The sequence below is a fragment of the Mirounga angustirostris genome, unplaced genomic scaffold (genome assembly GCF_029215605.1).
Source record: "Mirounga angustirostris isolate CCGP_5_RB_7025 unplaced genomic scaffold, mMirAng1.0.hap1 SCAF_2, whole genome shotgun sequence".
Taxonomy (NCBI): Eukaryota; Metazoa; Chordata; class Mammalia; order Carnivora; family Phocidae; genus Mirounga; species Mirounga angustirostris.
The window spans coordinates 123,974,090-123,989,640 of NW_026991710.1; the positions used below are offsets into that span (position 1 = coordinate 123,974,090).

The 15,551-nt window shown below is 37.7% G+C and overlaps 1 protein-coding gene across 8 annotated transcripts in view; it reads left to right on the forward strand.

Annotated features, from left to right (window-relative positions):
* The window catches only part of ARHGAP10 (Rho GTPase activating protein 10), a 316,951-nt gene that overhangs the window by 135,602 nt on the left and 165,798 nt on the right, over nt 1–15,551 (forward strand). For all 8 annotated transcript variants that reach the window (XR_010409585.1, XR_010409584.1, XR_010409583.1 and 5 more), the window contains one exon: nt 89–183. Coding sequence is in view for 5 of the 8 variants with exons in the window: in XM_054508716.2 (XP_054364691.1) it covers nt 89–183 (95 nt within the window). In the remaining 3 variants the exon portion in view is untranslated. The remainder of the gene's footprint in view (nt 1–88; nt 184–15,551) is intronic.

Below are 15,551 nucleotides of genomic sequence, written 5' to 3' on the forward strand. Positions count from 1 at the left end.
GGGGTACCCCCCTCCCCAATATAGGGCTCTTTAGTGTGTCTATGTTTATATTGTAGTTTTTGAGTATGTTTAAAATGATTATTTTCAGGGGGATGGAGAGGTGTTCTTTTTGAAAGAATGTACCAAGAGGCATACTGACTCCATTGACAGAAGATTTTGTTTTGATGTAGAAGCTGCTGACCGGTAAGTTATTAGAATTCTTGCACTTAATGAAAGAGTCCTATAAAAGATGATTTAAAAAATGGAGGTTAATTGAAACTGAGATTTCCTTGGCCTGAAAGAATGTTATTTTGTTACATTTCCAGGCTTTGTATTCATTTTGACCTGTTTAGTCTTTGTCTCTGTGTTTAGCTATGGAGTGATAGCTTGATCTTGGCTGGAGTTCAAAGTCCTTCTAAATAGTAATTAAAAATTACCTTGGAGCATTTCATTGTTGATCCAAGCCTAATTGTGGCACTGAAAGAATAATGAATGAAAGTGAAGCAGTAGGTGACAAAGCTGACAAGAGATGGTGGGTTGTTAATACAGAACAATATTCATTTTCGTGTGTGGGAATTTTCGGTGTGTGTATTCTGTATGTGATGGAGGCTCATAGGCAAACTGTTTATTTAAAGACTGCTTAAATTTTTCCCTTGTCTTATCTTTTCCCTTGTTGTATGACTTTCAGTTATTATGAAAGAATCTTTGCCAGAGAGGAGGAAATAAAGAAAGAAAAACATTCCTCCGATAATATTACTACTTCTCTGGAATTTATCTCTGTATCCTCCTGTCGTACTGAGGAAAATCTTGGTATTTATAGAATATTTCTTTCATAATGTCTGATAGTATGGTGGTTCCTTGCCAGTCCTGGTCTTGGCAACACTGGTCTTTAGATAAGGCTATTTCATAGTTGTATAACAAAAGTTTACAAGATGAGATTTCTGTAACAAAAGTTCATTTCGGGTCGGGATCCACGAATACAAAAATAATTAATGCTACCTCTTCCCTCAGATGATGGAACCGAGTCTGTGGGGTGGATGCAGAGAGGAAGGAGCTTTGCTTTCCTTTCCAGTAAATTAACTGAAGACCACATACATAAAAGTGTGCCACTAGGTGCCATGATAAATTTGGCATTACCATGAGAAAGGTAGTTTAACATGCATTTTTGCCAAGACTGAAAAAAAAATGAAAGAGAATGTCATTGTGGAAGAGGTCCAATTTCAGGCCAGTAAGGACTAATTCAGAGACTTTAAGAAGAGATTCAGGCTGTGTCGTACAGCTGGAGCATCTGTGGGCATCTACCCAGAGTAGGCATTTACTGAGTTAGTGCTAAGTACTCTAAATTCTTCTGTGCTTTCTGTCATTGAATCCTCACCATAGCCCTGTTAGGCAGGTATCATCCTTCCCATTTTATGATGGGAATCCGGGCCATAGAGAGCTTAGGTGATTCTCCCAAGGGCATGGAGTTGTAAGTGGAAGGGCTGACATTTGAACACCTGTGTTCCACCTGCAAAGCCCGTTCTGCCTCTCACCCACTACACCGTAAGTCTGAGTGTTACCGTGTAATTGTGACATTCCCTAAATAACTGACAAAGGTGTGTCAGCAGTGATGTCTACTAGAAAATGTGTTTAATGGGGTTAATCTGATTTGCTTTGAAAATAGGATACTTCTAGTGCTTTCATATATTGCTCTAGTATAGTGTGTATTGTTTTTGCCTAACCCCGTATTTTCTCTAAGACTTGATCATGCCAAATGCACTTGGTCAACAATGATCCTTATTATGATGGTAAACACTTTCCACCCCTCACAGAGATTGACCAGGGATTACCGTGGAGTTATTTTCGCCTATATGGGATAACACCTTATAAATAGACTCTGATACAGTGAGCCCTGTGAATTGTGTAAGACTGTTGAATCACAGACCTGTACCTCTGAAACAAATAATACATTATATGTTAAAAAAAAAAAAAAAGCAGGTAGGGAAAAATGAAGGAGGGGAAATCGGAGGAGGAGAGGAACCATGACTATGGACTCTGAGAAACAAACTGAGGGTTCTAGAGGGGAGGAGGGTGGGGGGATGGGTTAGCCTGGTGATGGGTATTAAAGAGGGCACGTACTGCATGGAGCACTGGGTGTTATACACAAACAGTGAATCGTGGAACACTACATCAAAAACTAATGATGTAATGTATGGTGATTAACATAACAATAAAAAAAGGAAAAGAAAAAAATAGACTCTGAGAATGGTGGGGGGCAGACTTTAGAGATGATCTATTCTAGTGGGTTTTATTTTATTTATTTTTTTAAAGATTTTATTAATTTATTCGACAGATAGAGAGCACAGTAGGCAGAGTGGCAGGCAGAGGGAGAGGGAGAAGCAGGCTCTCCGCTGAGCAGGGAGCCAGACATGGGGCTCGATCCCAGGACCCTAGGATCATGACCTGAGCCAAAGACAACCGCTTAACTGACTGAGCCACCCAGGCACCCCTATTCTAGTGGTTTTTAAACTGCTTTATAGGGAGACCCTCTTTTCAAATAAAATTTTACGTTTATGTATATGAGAAACAACCAAAAAAGAGAGTTCCCTTATTGAAGAAGGGTAAGCAGCCTGGAGCCCTACTTTTTCAGCTTCTTTCTTCTTGTAGACATCTCTAATTTACTTCTGCTGACACCCAGTGCTTCTTTCTGGGAAATCGTGGTAGGGGGACCATTAATCTAGTCTAGATAGATGGTTGAAGAAAGGCATATGGAGGACCTGACGTCTAGTTGATGACTGATGGATTATTTGGAGTCCGCTGTGATTGAGACTCCTATTCCAGGCAGAGTGAATAGCTCATGTGAAGGCCTGGAGTCAAGGGAGAACATGGCCCATTTGAGGTCCCCAGAGACACTAGCAACACTGGAGTAGCCAGAAAGAGTAGGAGAAGAGGCTTGAGATGGAGGCAAGGGCCTGGCATTGAGGTTTTTTAGGTTAATCCATTAAATGGCTTTAAGTCGAGTAGTGAGTGATAAATTTATCTTTTTCAGAACTCACTCTGGCAGAGTAGAGAAAGGTCTGCAGGTGGCATGAATAGATGAAAGGGCCCTGGATTAATGTTGGTAGCAGTGGGAATGGAAGCTAAGGGATCCATTTGAGGGAGATGTTGAGAGCTAAATTTAGAGACAAATTGGATGTTGGAGTATAGAGTGAAGGAGGGGAAGGTTTGGCTTAAGCAACTAGGTAGTGCCATTTACTAAGATGGAAAACCAAGGAGGCCCGAGGATGGAGGACAATGAATTCACCTGTGGTCATGTTGAATTAGATTGCTGTGGGTCATTCAGTAAGAAACCCGGTGGGAGATTGGGTGCAGCACTTGGCAGCTTTGGCAGCATTTGACCTACATGACTGAATCATGCTCGTTGCCCAAAATTTCTTGGACCTCTCCATTTTCAGCTATTGCTTTTTAAATGTTATTTCCTGTGGCTGTCCTTTCTTTCTCTGTCCATTCAGATGGTTTCATCCTCAAAGTGAATAACTCTGCAGTCTGTATTTTTCTTTTTTTTTTCTGTTTTTTTGAGCTGCTTTTAGAATCTTTAGCTCCTTACACAGTATATCTCCAATTCCACTCCTTTTAAAATTCTTGGTGATTTCACTACCGCTTGAGAGGATTTTTTTTAGTACTTTGCTTCTTGACTCCTGGAACTCCTCTCCTTTGGTCATCTTGTCCTTTACCCTACCTCAGCCATTCACTCTCACAGTCATTGCTTAGGTCTTGTCATTACAAGGACCGGCAACCGTTCTAGAATCTCAGCCGCAAGCCTTTCTCTTTCCGACATCACCTTCTATCCTTCTCTGCTTTTTTCCTAGTAAGTATCCTGAGAGTTTCTCTAATTAGTTGAGCCTATTGTTACTCAGTTTCTTACACCCTCACTTCATTCCTCACCTGGTTTTAATTTCATAGTCAATCTTTTAAATATGCTCTGTTGTCTTTCTCTTCCTTTATTAGACTTGCTGGTACAACCCCAACTTAAGTAAGAGTCACCTCTGCCTTCCCTCTTCCTAGAGAGGCATATTTAACCATGTTCACTGGGATCACTTCAGATTCATGACCACTAACCTCAAATGAGCCATTAATTCTAACCACTAATTATGTTACATTTTCTAGTTCCTTTATTCTCCTGGTTGATGAATATTTTATATATTTCTCTTTCTGAGCCTCTGACACTGCCTCTTTCCTGATAATTTTGTGTCCTATTTTGTTGTGACTGTAGAAGCAAGCAACGAGAAGAGATCATCCACTGCCATAAACACCCACTCCATCACCGTGCCCAGACACCTTGCCCTTCTTCCATCTCTGTAAGCTGTGTTCCTGAGCCTCTCTGTTCATTTGTCTCTCATCCTGTCCCTGCTACTCCACAGTATCACTCAAGCAGTCTTCTTTCTTGTTAACCTGAGGGTTGCCCTTTCTACTGGATTATTCTTATCACACAAAATACTCTTTTTTCATCGGAAAAAATGCCCCCACCATCACCCGTAAGAGACAGTCTTCCCTTTTGTCTGTTGCCCATTTCTCTCCTCTAGGAAACAAAAAACTTCTTCGAACGCTGTTATATTAAGGTCTCATTTTTTCTTCCTCCTATTCTCTTTTGACCCCTCTCCAGTCTGGCCTTTGTCTCTCCTCTCCACTGTGGTTGTGTTTGTCAAGCTGTCATGATCTCCATGTGCAACGTCCAATGGTCAGCTGTCCTGTCCTTCCTCTTCTTTGTTGGCAGCAGCATCTGACATGGCCAGTCACTCTCCTCCATGACCTACTTGCTTCACTTCTTCTAGAACATCATACCTGCCTGTTCGTTTTCTCCCACCCCACTGGCTTTTCAATTCTTAAACTCAATTACAGCTTCTTATTTCCCAGACCTCTTGATGTTGGAGTTCTCTGATGTTCATCTTAGAGCTCTTCTCCTCGTTCTCACCCTTAGGATCTTGTCCAGCCTCATGGTTTTAAATGCCATCCTTATGTTGGTAACTCCGACATTTATTATCTCTACTTAGATCTTTTCCCTGAATTTCAGGTTCTTATCTGGCTGCCTACTCAGTGTTCTCAGTATTGTTTCTGTGATGCATTTTGAACAGTGCGGAGGTGGGAGATATTGTTTGTTTTGTAAATTTTCCCATTTTGTAAATTCTGGGAACAAAAACGGTCCCTTTATAGGATCTAACATTTTATATGAGTCTATTCAATCTTATGTAAATACTAATATCATAGAAATACTTTTTAAAAAATAATACATGCTTATTGTGAGTTTTTTCCTAAAGCTTTTTGGTTAACTTGGAAAATAACTTTATGTATGTCTCCTTGAGTCTCTAGGATTATGTTACTTTTGCGTTAAATTATTGACTCCTCTTGTCTTTGCTTACTTCTTCATTTCTAAGCAGGGAAACATCTATTCAAGCCTGATGTTACCAAAGGATAGTGTTTGTGGGGCTGTTAGGTTCCTGCTACCAGCCCCCTGCCCGCTGCCCCATCAGTGTGTTGCTATTGGTCTCCCACTTTTGAAACAAAATTTGGAGGGAGGATGAGTGTAGTTTGAGGTCACTCCCCTAATTCTGGGGTTTCGAAAAGTTTATTTAGTGAAGAGTTCGAATGAGGTAGGCTCTTCTCTTGTGTATTTCTCCAATTCCTGGCCAAGTAGGCTACTGGGAATTGTAAGTCATTTGTTCTTTGTCTATTAGATTATGAATTCCACGAGGGTAGAAACTCTGTTTTAGGATTACTTGGGACTGCAATACCAAATGTGATGCTTTATATATGGTGGGCATTCACCAAATTTGTACCGAATTAAATGAAATTGAATTGTTGTTTGGAAGTGACAGAACTGGGATTAGATTTAATCAAGCAACTATCAGTCAGCTGTCCTTTTCTTCTGTACCACACTGCAGTGCTGAGAGCTCCAGTGGTTTTTTTTTTTTTTTTTTTTTGCTTAAAGAAAATAAACTTAACCCATTGTGGAGCAGGTGGGTATTGTAAATGTTTCTGATAGATTTTGTAGAGAATTCCTATTGGGTACCTCCATATAGTAATTTCACAGTTGATTGCATATGCTTAACATAAACATATTTTGGCTTCTTTCCTGGTATCAATTTTTGCTATTTTTTTATTCCTTGGGTTGGGAAAGCAGGTAACATTGTGACAACAGGCAGTGCTTCATAAACTGCAGAATGGAACTTGGGCTTGCATTTGATTTATGTAGATATAAATCAAGAGCTTTTCACTTAATTGTTGCATGAGTTGAGATCAGGTTTGATTGCATGTAACAGAAAAACTCAAAATAAGATGGCTTAAATCATGCAAAAGTTTATTTGTTCTTGTTTGGGAGAGCCTAGAGGAGGTCAGATCAGGGTGGGTATCATGCTTCTTGGTGCCAGGTCTTGTTCCCCCTTGTGTAGGGTTTACCCTCCCAGTCACCTTAGGTCCAAGATGCCTGATCCCACTTGTACAGCAGTCTCTTGTTATAGGAGCACTTTCTAGAGGTTGAACATAGCACTTCTGATCACATACAATGTGAATGGAATTGTATGGTTATATCTAGTTGGAAGGGAGGCTGGGAAATGCTGAGGCAGGGAAATTTCTGTCTTTTGTTTCCAGACATCCATGTGCTCTTCTGATTCTGGGGGAATTTGTCACTGACAGTGAAAGAGAATGGTTGGTGGTGGGGGCCCAACTAGCCATTACTACTTTGATTATCAATGTTAAATGGATCTGTGCTTCATTTTCCTCCTTTCAACTCACCAGAAGTTTACTTTGACTATTTCAGCTAGGAACATTTAGGAACACATGTGCTGAGAATGCCATCCAAAAAGTGAAAAGACAGCCCACAGAATGGGAGAAAATACTTGCAAATGGTATATCTGATAAGGGACTTGTATCCAGAATATATAAATAACTCTTATAACTTAATAATAAAAAAAGAGGTAACCCAATTAAAAAATGGGTAAAATATTTGAATTAGACAGTTTTTCAAAGAATATGTACAAGTGGCTGATAAGTACATGAAAAGATGCTTAACAGCATTAGCCATTAGGGAAATCAAAACCACACTGAGGGGTGCCTGGCTGGCTCACTCTGTAGAGCATGTGGCTCCTGATCTCAGGGTCATGAGTTCAAGCCCCATGTTGGGCATGGAGCCTACTTAAAATAAGTCAGTCAGTAAGTAAATAAATAAATAAACGTATTTTTTAAAAAAACCAGAATGAGATACCACTTCACACCCACTAGAATGGCTATAATTAAAAAATCAGATAGTGACTAGTATTGGTGAGGATGTGGAGAAATTAGAACTTTCTCATAAACTGATGGTAGAAATTTAAAAGGGTGTGGCTGTTTTGGGAAGCAGTTTGGCAGTTCTTCAAAAAGTTAAGCATAGGGGCACCTGGCTGGCTCAGTCGGTGGTGGAGTATGTGACTCTGGATCTCAGGGTTGTGAGTTTGAGCCCCATCTTGGGTGTAGAGATTACTTAAAAATAAAATCTTTAAAAAAAAAAGTTAAGCAAAAAGTTATCATGTGACCCAGAAATTCTGCTTCTAGTTCTATATGCAAGAGAAATGAAAACCTATGTCTACATAAAAATCTTGTATGTGTATGTCCATAGCAGCCTTATTCATAATAGCCAAAATGTAGAAACAACTGAAATGTCTATCAGCTGATGAGTGGGTAGATAAAATGTGCTATATTCATACAATGAAATATCATTTGGCAACATAAAGGAATGAAGAACTAACATGTGCTATGATGTGGATGAACTTTGGAAACCACATGCTTAGTGAAATACACGAGTCGCAAAAGACTACATATGATATGATTATATTTATATGAAACATCCAGGATGGGCAGATCGTTAAAGGCAGAAAGTAGATTAGTGGCTGTCTAGGGCTGGGGGTTTCGAGGGAAATGGACAGTAACTGTTAATGGGTATGGAGTATTTTGGGGAGATGATGAAAATGTTCTAAAATTGATTTTGGTGATAGTTATACAACTCTTTGAATATACTAAAAGCTGTTGAATTATATATTCTAGGTAAATTTGATAGTGTGAATTATATTTCAATAAAGCTTAAAAAAACACAGCCGCAAATAAGGACCATAAGTAAAATAAGGCTTTTAAAATGATACAAACATTCAGTACTTCACGTCGGCCACACGCCAGATACCATGGGCTGTGAAGTGATCACGTCACTCATTTCAGGTGGGAGAAGAGGATTTTGTGTGGTTAGTTTCTCTCTGGCAAGCTGTAGCATGTCAAAAGATGCAGCTTTCTTCTCTAAAGGACAAAACACCATCTCCTTCCTCCTGCCCCAACAATTTTGTTATATAATGTGCTTTTAGCTTCCTTCGCATGCTTATCACATGCCTCATTGTGCTGTGACCCCCACACATTTGCTTGATAAATAATTACCATTGTGTGAGGTTCTCCCACACATCACATTCAGGCACTGCTTAAAGAAAATGCTTCCCATTTTGCTCTCATTAATCTGACATTTCAGATACTCTGTTTGGTTTGATTTTGCCTGATTCCTAGTATATTGGTGTTGAAGGATGGCAAGATATTTCTTACTTTATAATTCACTCATTTATGTTTTCATGATGATAGTGGGTGGAGGCAGTCGCCTAAGTATCTGGAGCAATAAGCTTTTTTGAGTGCTGCTACACCAAAGACTTTATTTAGCAACTGTGTGCACGGTACCGTCTTGTTTGTCCCTTGAAAAGTGAGTTAAGAACATGTTGCTTCCAGAAGCCCATACAGGTGGGCTGAATAATAATGTTTCTGTAGCACATTAACTGTGGTAGTATTTGTAAGTATTTTGTAGAGCATGTCATTCAGGCACCTAAACAATCATTGACTGTGTTTGGAACTAAGGATGCAAAAATGAGAAACCAAAAGGCCTGACCTTGAGGGAACTCACAGGCTAAGAGCCTTTTCAGAGGTCTGAGGTGCTTTAGGAGCTGTGAAGCAATAGAAGTGAGGCTGGCCGGGAAAGCTTGCTAGAAAAAATTAATTGTTAAATTGGATCTTGAAGATTTGGTAATAGTTTGAAAACTCAGAGGAAGGGTTGCCCAAGGCAGAAAGAATCACAGAAGTCTTGAGAAAACATACTGAGATAATCCTTTAAGTCCAGTTCTCAACCGTGAGTGATTGTGTCTGGAGACATTGTGATTGTCACTCCTAACATCTAGTGGATGGAGGCCAACCCTGACGATAAATATCCAGCACAAGACAGCCCTTTGCAACAAATTATCATCTGGTTCAATATATCCCTAGTGTGGCTGTTGAAAAGCCTTGCTTTAAAGCATTTGAAAAGACAGCAACTCCAACACATTTGTGGAATTGAATGCAATTGTTCTTTTTTTTTTTTTTTTACATGAATATATTTATGGGATATATATTTCAATTAAAAAAGTGTAACAGGGTGCCTGGGTGGCTCAGTTGGTTGGGTGACTGCCTTCGGCTCAGGTCATGATCCTGGAGTCCTTGGATCGAGTCCTGCATCGGGCTCCCTGCTTGGCGGGGAGCCTGCTTCTCCCTCTAACCCTCCCCCCTCTCATGTACTCTCTCTCTCTCTCTCTCATTCTCGATCTCTCAAATAAATAAATAAATCTTAAAAAAAAAAAAAAAGTTTAACAGCTTAATTGGTTATAGTTCAGGGGATGAATAAAGCCAGAATGTGAAGAGATCTGTCAGGGCTGATGCATCATTCAAGAATTCTTAGATTCTAGTGTAGAGAGACTAGGAAAGGAAGTCATTTTAAAAGAATTTAGGTAGAACTGGTAGAAAATGGATTATGTAGAATTAGAGACAGCATTTCTTGTATATAAGCTTCTGTGTTTTTCACAGTATGTAAGATTTTGCCCTAAAGATGGTAGTTGATAGAGGCATACTGAAAGACACATTCTATTTTTTAAATTTTATTTTATTTAAATTCAGTTAATTAACATATAATGTATTATTAGCTTCAGGGGTAGAATTTGGTGATTCATCAGTTGCATATAACACCCAGTGCTCATTATATCATGTGCTCTCCTTAATGCCCATCACCCAGTTACCCCATCCCGCCACCCACCTCCACTCCAGCAACCCTCAGTTTGTTTCCTATGGTTAAGAGTCTCTTATGGTTTGTTGCCTTCTCTGATTTTGTCTTGTTTTATTTTTCCCTCCCTTCCTCTATGCTACTCTGTTTTGTTTCTTAAATTCCACATATGAGTGAAATCATATGATAATTGTTGAAAGACACATTTTAGGGCGCCTGGGTGGCTCAGTTGGTTGGGCGACTGCCTTCGGCTCAGGTCATGATCCTGGAGTCCCTGGATTGAGTCCCGCATCGGGCTTCCTGCTCGGCAGGGAGTCTGCTTCATCCTCTGACCCTATCCCCTCTCAGGTGTTCTCTCTCTCTCAAATAAATAAATAAAATCTTTTTTTTTAAAAAAAAAAGAAAGATATTTTATATTGGTTCCAATATTTAAATGGAAAACTAAATTGACATTAATATGAATTTATTCTTAAAATACATGCTGAAAGACATTAGAATGTGGATCATAGAGCAGTTCTTAGCTTTTGTGAATAAAGTTGTAATGAACAATTGTATAGAAGGGTTTTTGTGGACACATATTTTCATTTCTCTTGGATAATTACCTTGGAGTGGGATTGCTGGTGTGTGTGTACATATATATTTATGTATATTTGGCTTTTTATGAAATTGACAGTTTTCTAGAGTAGTTTTATCCTCCTACCAGCATTATATGAGAGTTCCAGTTGCTCTACCCCCTTACTAACCTTTGACTATGGCAGTCTTTTTCTTTTTAAAAGCTAATTATAGTTAGTGATGTTGAATAAAATTTTTCATGTGCTTTTTAGCCATTTCTATTTCTTCTGTTTTGAAGTGTCTATTCAGATCTTTTGCTCATTTAAAAAATTATGTTGTTGATCTTTTTGTTATTGGATTGTAGGAATTATTCTGGATACAAATCCTTCGACAGATATATTAGTTGTGAATATTTAATCTGTGGCTTGCCTATTCATTTTCTAACAGTGTTTTTTAGTGAGAAGAACATCCTAATTTTGATAAAGTTGAATTTATCAATTATTTTTAAAGAGTTTATTTTAGAGAGAGAGAGAGTATGCCATTTGTGGGTGGGGGTAGGGGCAGATGGAGAGGGAGAGAGAATCTGAAGCAGGCTCCGTGCTGACCGTGGAGCCTGACTCTGGGCTCGATCTCACCACTGTGAAATCATGACCTGAGCTGAAACCAAGAGTTGGAGACTCAATTGACTGAGCCACCCAGGCACCCCTGAATTTATCAGTTTTTAAAAATTTTATTGAGAGAGCTCTTTGCTCTAAGAAATCTTTATCCCAGTGTTGTGAAGATTTTTTCCCATGTTTTCTTATAAAAGTTTTATAATTAGTTTGTGACCTGTGAAGATTTTGTGGGGTGGGGTGGGGGGGTGTATGGTGTGATGTATAGAGAGTGAGTTATTTATTTTTTCTTATGATTCTTCTGTTCTTTTTCAAAATTGGTTGGCTATTGTAGGTCCTTCGCATTTCCATATAAATTTTACAATCAGTTTATTTGTACAAAAGCCTATAGTTCAATATCATCAATACAGAGTTTTAATAATTCCTGAGTAATTACCATTTATTTAGTCTTTAATTTCTCTCAGTAATGTTTTATAGTGTTTAATATAGGGGTTATGGACATCTTTCATTAAATTTCTCTAAGTATTTTATGTTTCTAAATGTTATTTTTAAAGGTTATGTTTTACATTTCATTTTCCAATGTACTGTTAATACATAGAAATGCACTTGGCTTTTGTGTCCTACAATATTGCTGAGTTGACTTATTATTTCTTAAAATTTCCTTATGATTTTTTTATGTACACAATGGTATCACGTGTGAATAAAAACAGCTTTCTTGGGCGCCTGGGTGGCTCAGTTGGTTAGGCGACTGCCTTCGGCTTGGGTCATGATCCTGGAGTCCCTGGATCGAGTCCCGCATCGGGCTCCCTGCTCGGCGGGGAGTCTGCTTCTCCCTCTGACCCTCCTCCCTCTCATGCTCTCTGTCTCAAATAAATAAATAAAATCTTAAAAAAAAAAAAAAAAAAGGAAAAAAACAGCTTTCTTTCAGATTGAATCTGTATGTCTTTTATTTCTTTACCTGTCTTATTGCAGTGCCAAGATCTCTAATAAAATGTTAAATAGAAGTGGTGATATTGGAAATCTTACCTTATTCCTGATCCTCGGGGAAAAGCATTTATTATTTCACTGTAAAGTATAATGTTAGCTGAAGATTGTTTGTAGATGCCTTTGACATGTTGAGGAAGCTTGTATCTATTCCCAGTTTTAATGATGAATAGATACTGACTTTGATAAAATATTATCTATCAAAATGATCATTAAATATTTTTCTTGAACCTGTTAATGGGTGTATTGCATTGAATTTTCTAAGTTAAACTAATGTTACATTCCTGAGTTAACTCTACCTGGTCATGATGTATTAACCTCTTTATGTATTGTTCTATTTGTTTTGCTAATATTTGATTAAGGATACTTAAATTTATGTTCATGAGAGAAATTGTGTGTTATGTCCTTTTTCTGTAATGTCTTTGTCTGATTTTGATATCAGGGTTATGGTGGCTTCAGAAAAGAGTTGGGAAGTTTTCCATTCTCTGTTATTTGAAAATGTCTGTGTAACACTGGTATTATTTCTCCCTTAAATGTTTCAGAGAACACACCTGTGAAGTCCTCTTAATCTGGCATTTTCTTTGTGGGAATTTAAAAAAATATAGGTAAAATTTAGTGAGTAAAGAGATGTTCAGATTTTCTTATTTTTCTTGTTAGTTTTCATAAATTAGGTTTTCAAAGAATTTATTTCCTTTAAGTTGTTGTCTCAGCATACCTTTCTTCATAATATCTGTTTCTTACTACTTTATATCTGTAGGATCTGTAGTGATACTTCATTTTTTATCCCAGCTATGGGAATTTTTGTTTCATTTTTTTGTGAAGTCTTGCCTAGAGGTTTATCAGTTTTGTTAATTTTTTTTTTTTCAGATAACCCATATTGTCCATTTTATATTTCACTGGTTTCTGCTTTTATTTTTATCATTTCATTTTACTTACTTTGGATTTAATTTTTCTTTTAATTGCTTAAGATAGGAGTATTGCTTTTCCTTTTTTTTTTTGAGTGTAGACTTCTTTTTTGAGAGAGTGCATGCTGGAGGGAGGGGCAGAGTGAGAGAGAGCAGGCTCCACACCCAGCAGGGAACCTCATGCGGGGCTCAATCTCACAACCCTGAGATCATGACCTGAGCTGAAACCGAATTGGACACTTAACCAACTGAGCCACCCAGGTGCCCCTGAATGTAGACATTTAAATATATAATTTTCCTTATAAGGACTGCTTTAGTTTGCATCCTACAATTTTTTTCATCCTACAAATTTTTATGTATAGTGTTTTCATTGTAATTCAGTTGCAAATATCTTTTTTTTTTAATGTGATTAGGACATAAGTGTTGAATTTTAACCCAGGTGTTACTTAGAAATATGTTTTAAAAGTTCCAAATGGTGGTGGTGGGGGGGCGGTTTCTATGTATACTATTTTGTTTTCCTATTTTTTTTTATTATTTTGTTTTTCTTTTATACTCTTTTTGGTCAGAGAACATACTCTATTTTATCAGTATTTGGAAGTTTATTAGACTTGTTTCACTGCCCCAAAGGTGGTCTATTTAGTAAATGTTCCATGTGCATTTGAGAACAATGAGTTTTCTGCTGTTGTTGGGTGTAGTGTTCTCTAAATGTCAATTAGATCAAGTTAATGATAGTGTTGCTTGACTCCTATATTGTTTTGATTTTTAATATTCTGTAAATTACTAAACTCAGAGTGTTAAAATCTATTAGGACTTGCCTATTTCCCTTTAATTTTGCCAATTTTTGTTTCACATATTGAATATTTGAAATTTGTGTGTGTGTGTGCATTTTTATGATTGTTACGTCTTGTTGATGAAACGACCCTTTTATCAGGGTGCCTTGGTGGCTCAGTTGGTTAAGTGTCTGCCTTCGACTCAAGTCATGATCCCAGGGTCCTGGGATTGAGCCCCTTGTTGGACTTCCACTCAGTGGGGATTCTGCTTCTCCCTCTGCCCCTCCTCCTGGTTCATGCTCTCTCTCTCTCTCTCAAAAAAAAAAAAAAAAAGAAATGACCCTTTTATAATTATGAAATGTCTGTTCCTGCTAATAATCTTTATTTTGAAATCTACCTTGTTTGATATTAATGTAGCCACACTAGCTTACTTATGCTCAGTGTTTACTTGGTTTATCTTTTTTTCTTTTTTTCCTTTTACCTGTGTGCCTTTATGTTTAAACTTTGTTTTTTATAAATAGTATATTATTGAGTCCTGATTTTAAAAAATCTAGCCACTTAGTCTTTGCTTTTTAGTCAAGGTTTCAGTTAATTTATGTATAATATAATTACTGATTTGTATGGGTTTAAGTCTACCATCTTGGTTTTTTTTTTTCCCCCGCTGGGCCTAGTGTGGGGCTTGAACTCACAAGATCTGAGATCAAGATCTGAGCTGAGATCAAAAGTCAGACACTTAATCATTTGAGCCACCCAGGCACCCCTTGGTTTTGTTTTCTATTTGTCTTATCTGTTCTTTGTTCTTCTGCTTCTACTTTGCTTTCTTTTTAGTGAATTGAGTCTTTTAGTGTTCCATTTTCTATTTTTAGTTATGCCTCTATGTACGTACATTTTTAATTCTATGTACAGTATGAACCTAATATACGTTACTATTTTTACTTTATGAAATCAATAATTAGTAATCTTTTAAAGAAATTTGATGTTTTATTTATGTATGTGTTTTTCTTGTCTTTTTTTAATATCAATATATTTATCCATTTTGATTTTCTTCATTTCTTTTTATAGAACTGAGTTTCTATCTTGTGCCATTTCTTTTAAAATCCTTAGGCTAATTTAATCTGAGCATTTCATGTAATGCAGATCTGCTGGAGAAGAATTCTTTCATGTTTTATCTGTCTGAAAATGTCTTTATTTTGTCTTCATTTTTTTTTTTTAAGATTTTATTTATTTATTTGACAGAGAGAGACACAGCAAGAGAGGGAACACAAGCAGGGAGAGTGGGAGAGGGAGAAGCAGGCTTCCCACGGAGCAGGGAGCCCGATGCGGGACTCGATCCCAGGACCCTGGGATCATGACCTGAGCCGAAGGCAAATGCTTAACGACTGAGCCACCCAGGTGCCCCTTGTCTTCATTTTTGATAGATGTAGATTTCTAGATTAATAACTTCACCCCCTCCCAGCACTTCAAAGAAGTCATTGATTTTCTTCAGGCCTCCCATTTTTTTTTTATCATGATAAATCATCCATCTTTCTTATTATTTCCCTCTATGTCATCTTTTTCTTTTGCTGCTCTTAAGAATTTTTTTTTTAATGATATGTGTAGGTGTGGCTTTCTTTGTTTTATCTTGCTTTGGGTTCATTGAAGTTCTTGGATATTTGGGTTGATATTTCATAGCAGGTTTAGAAAATCTAAG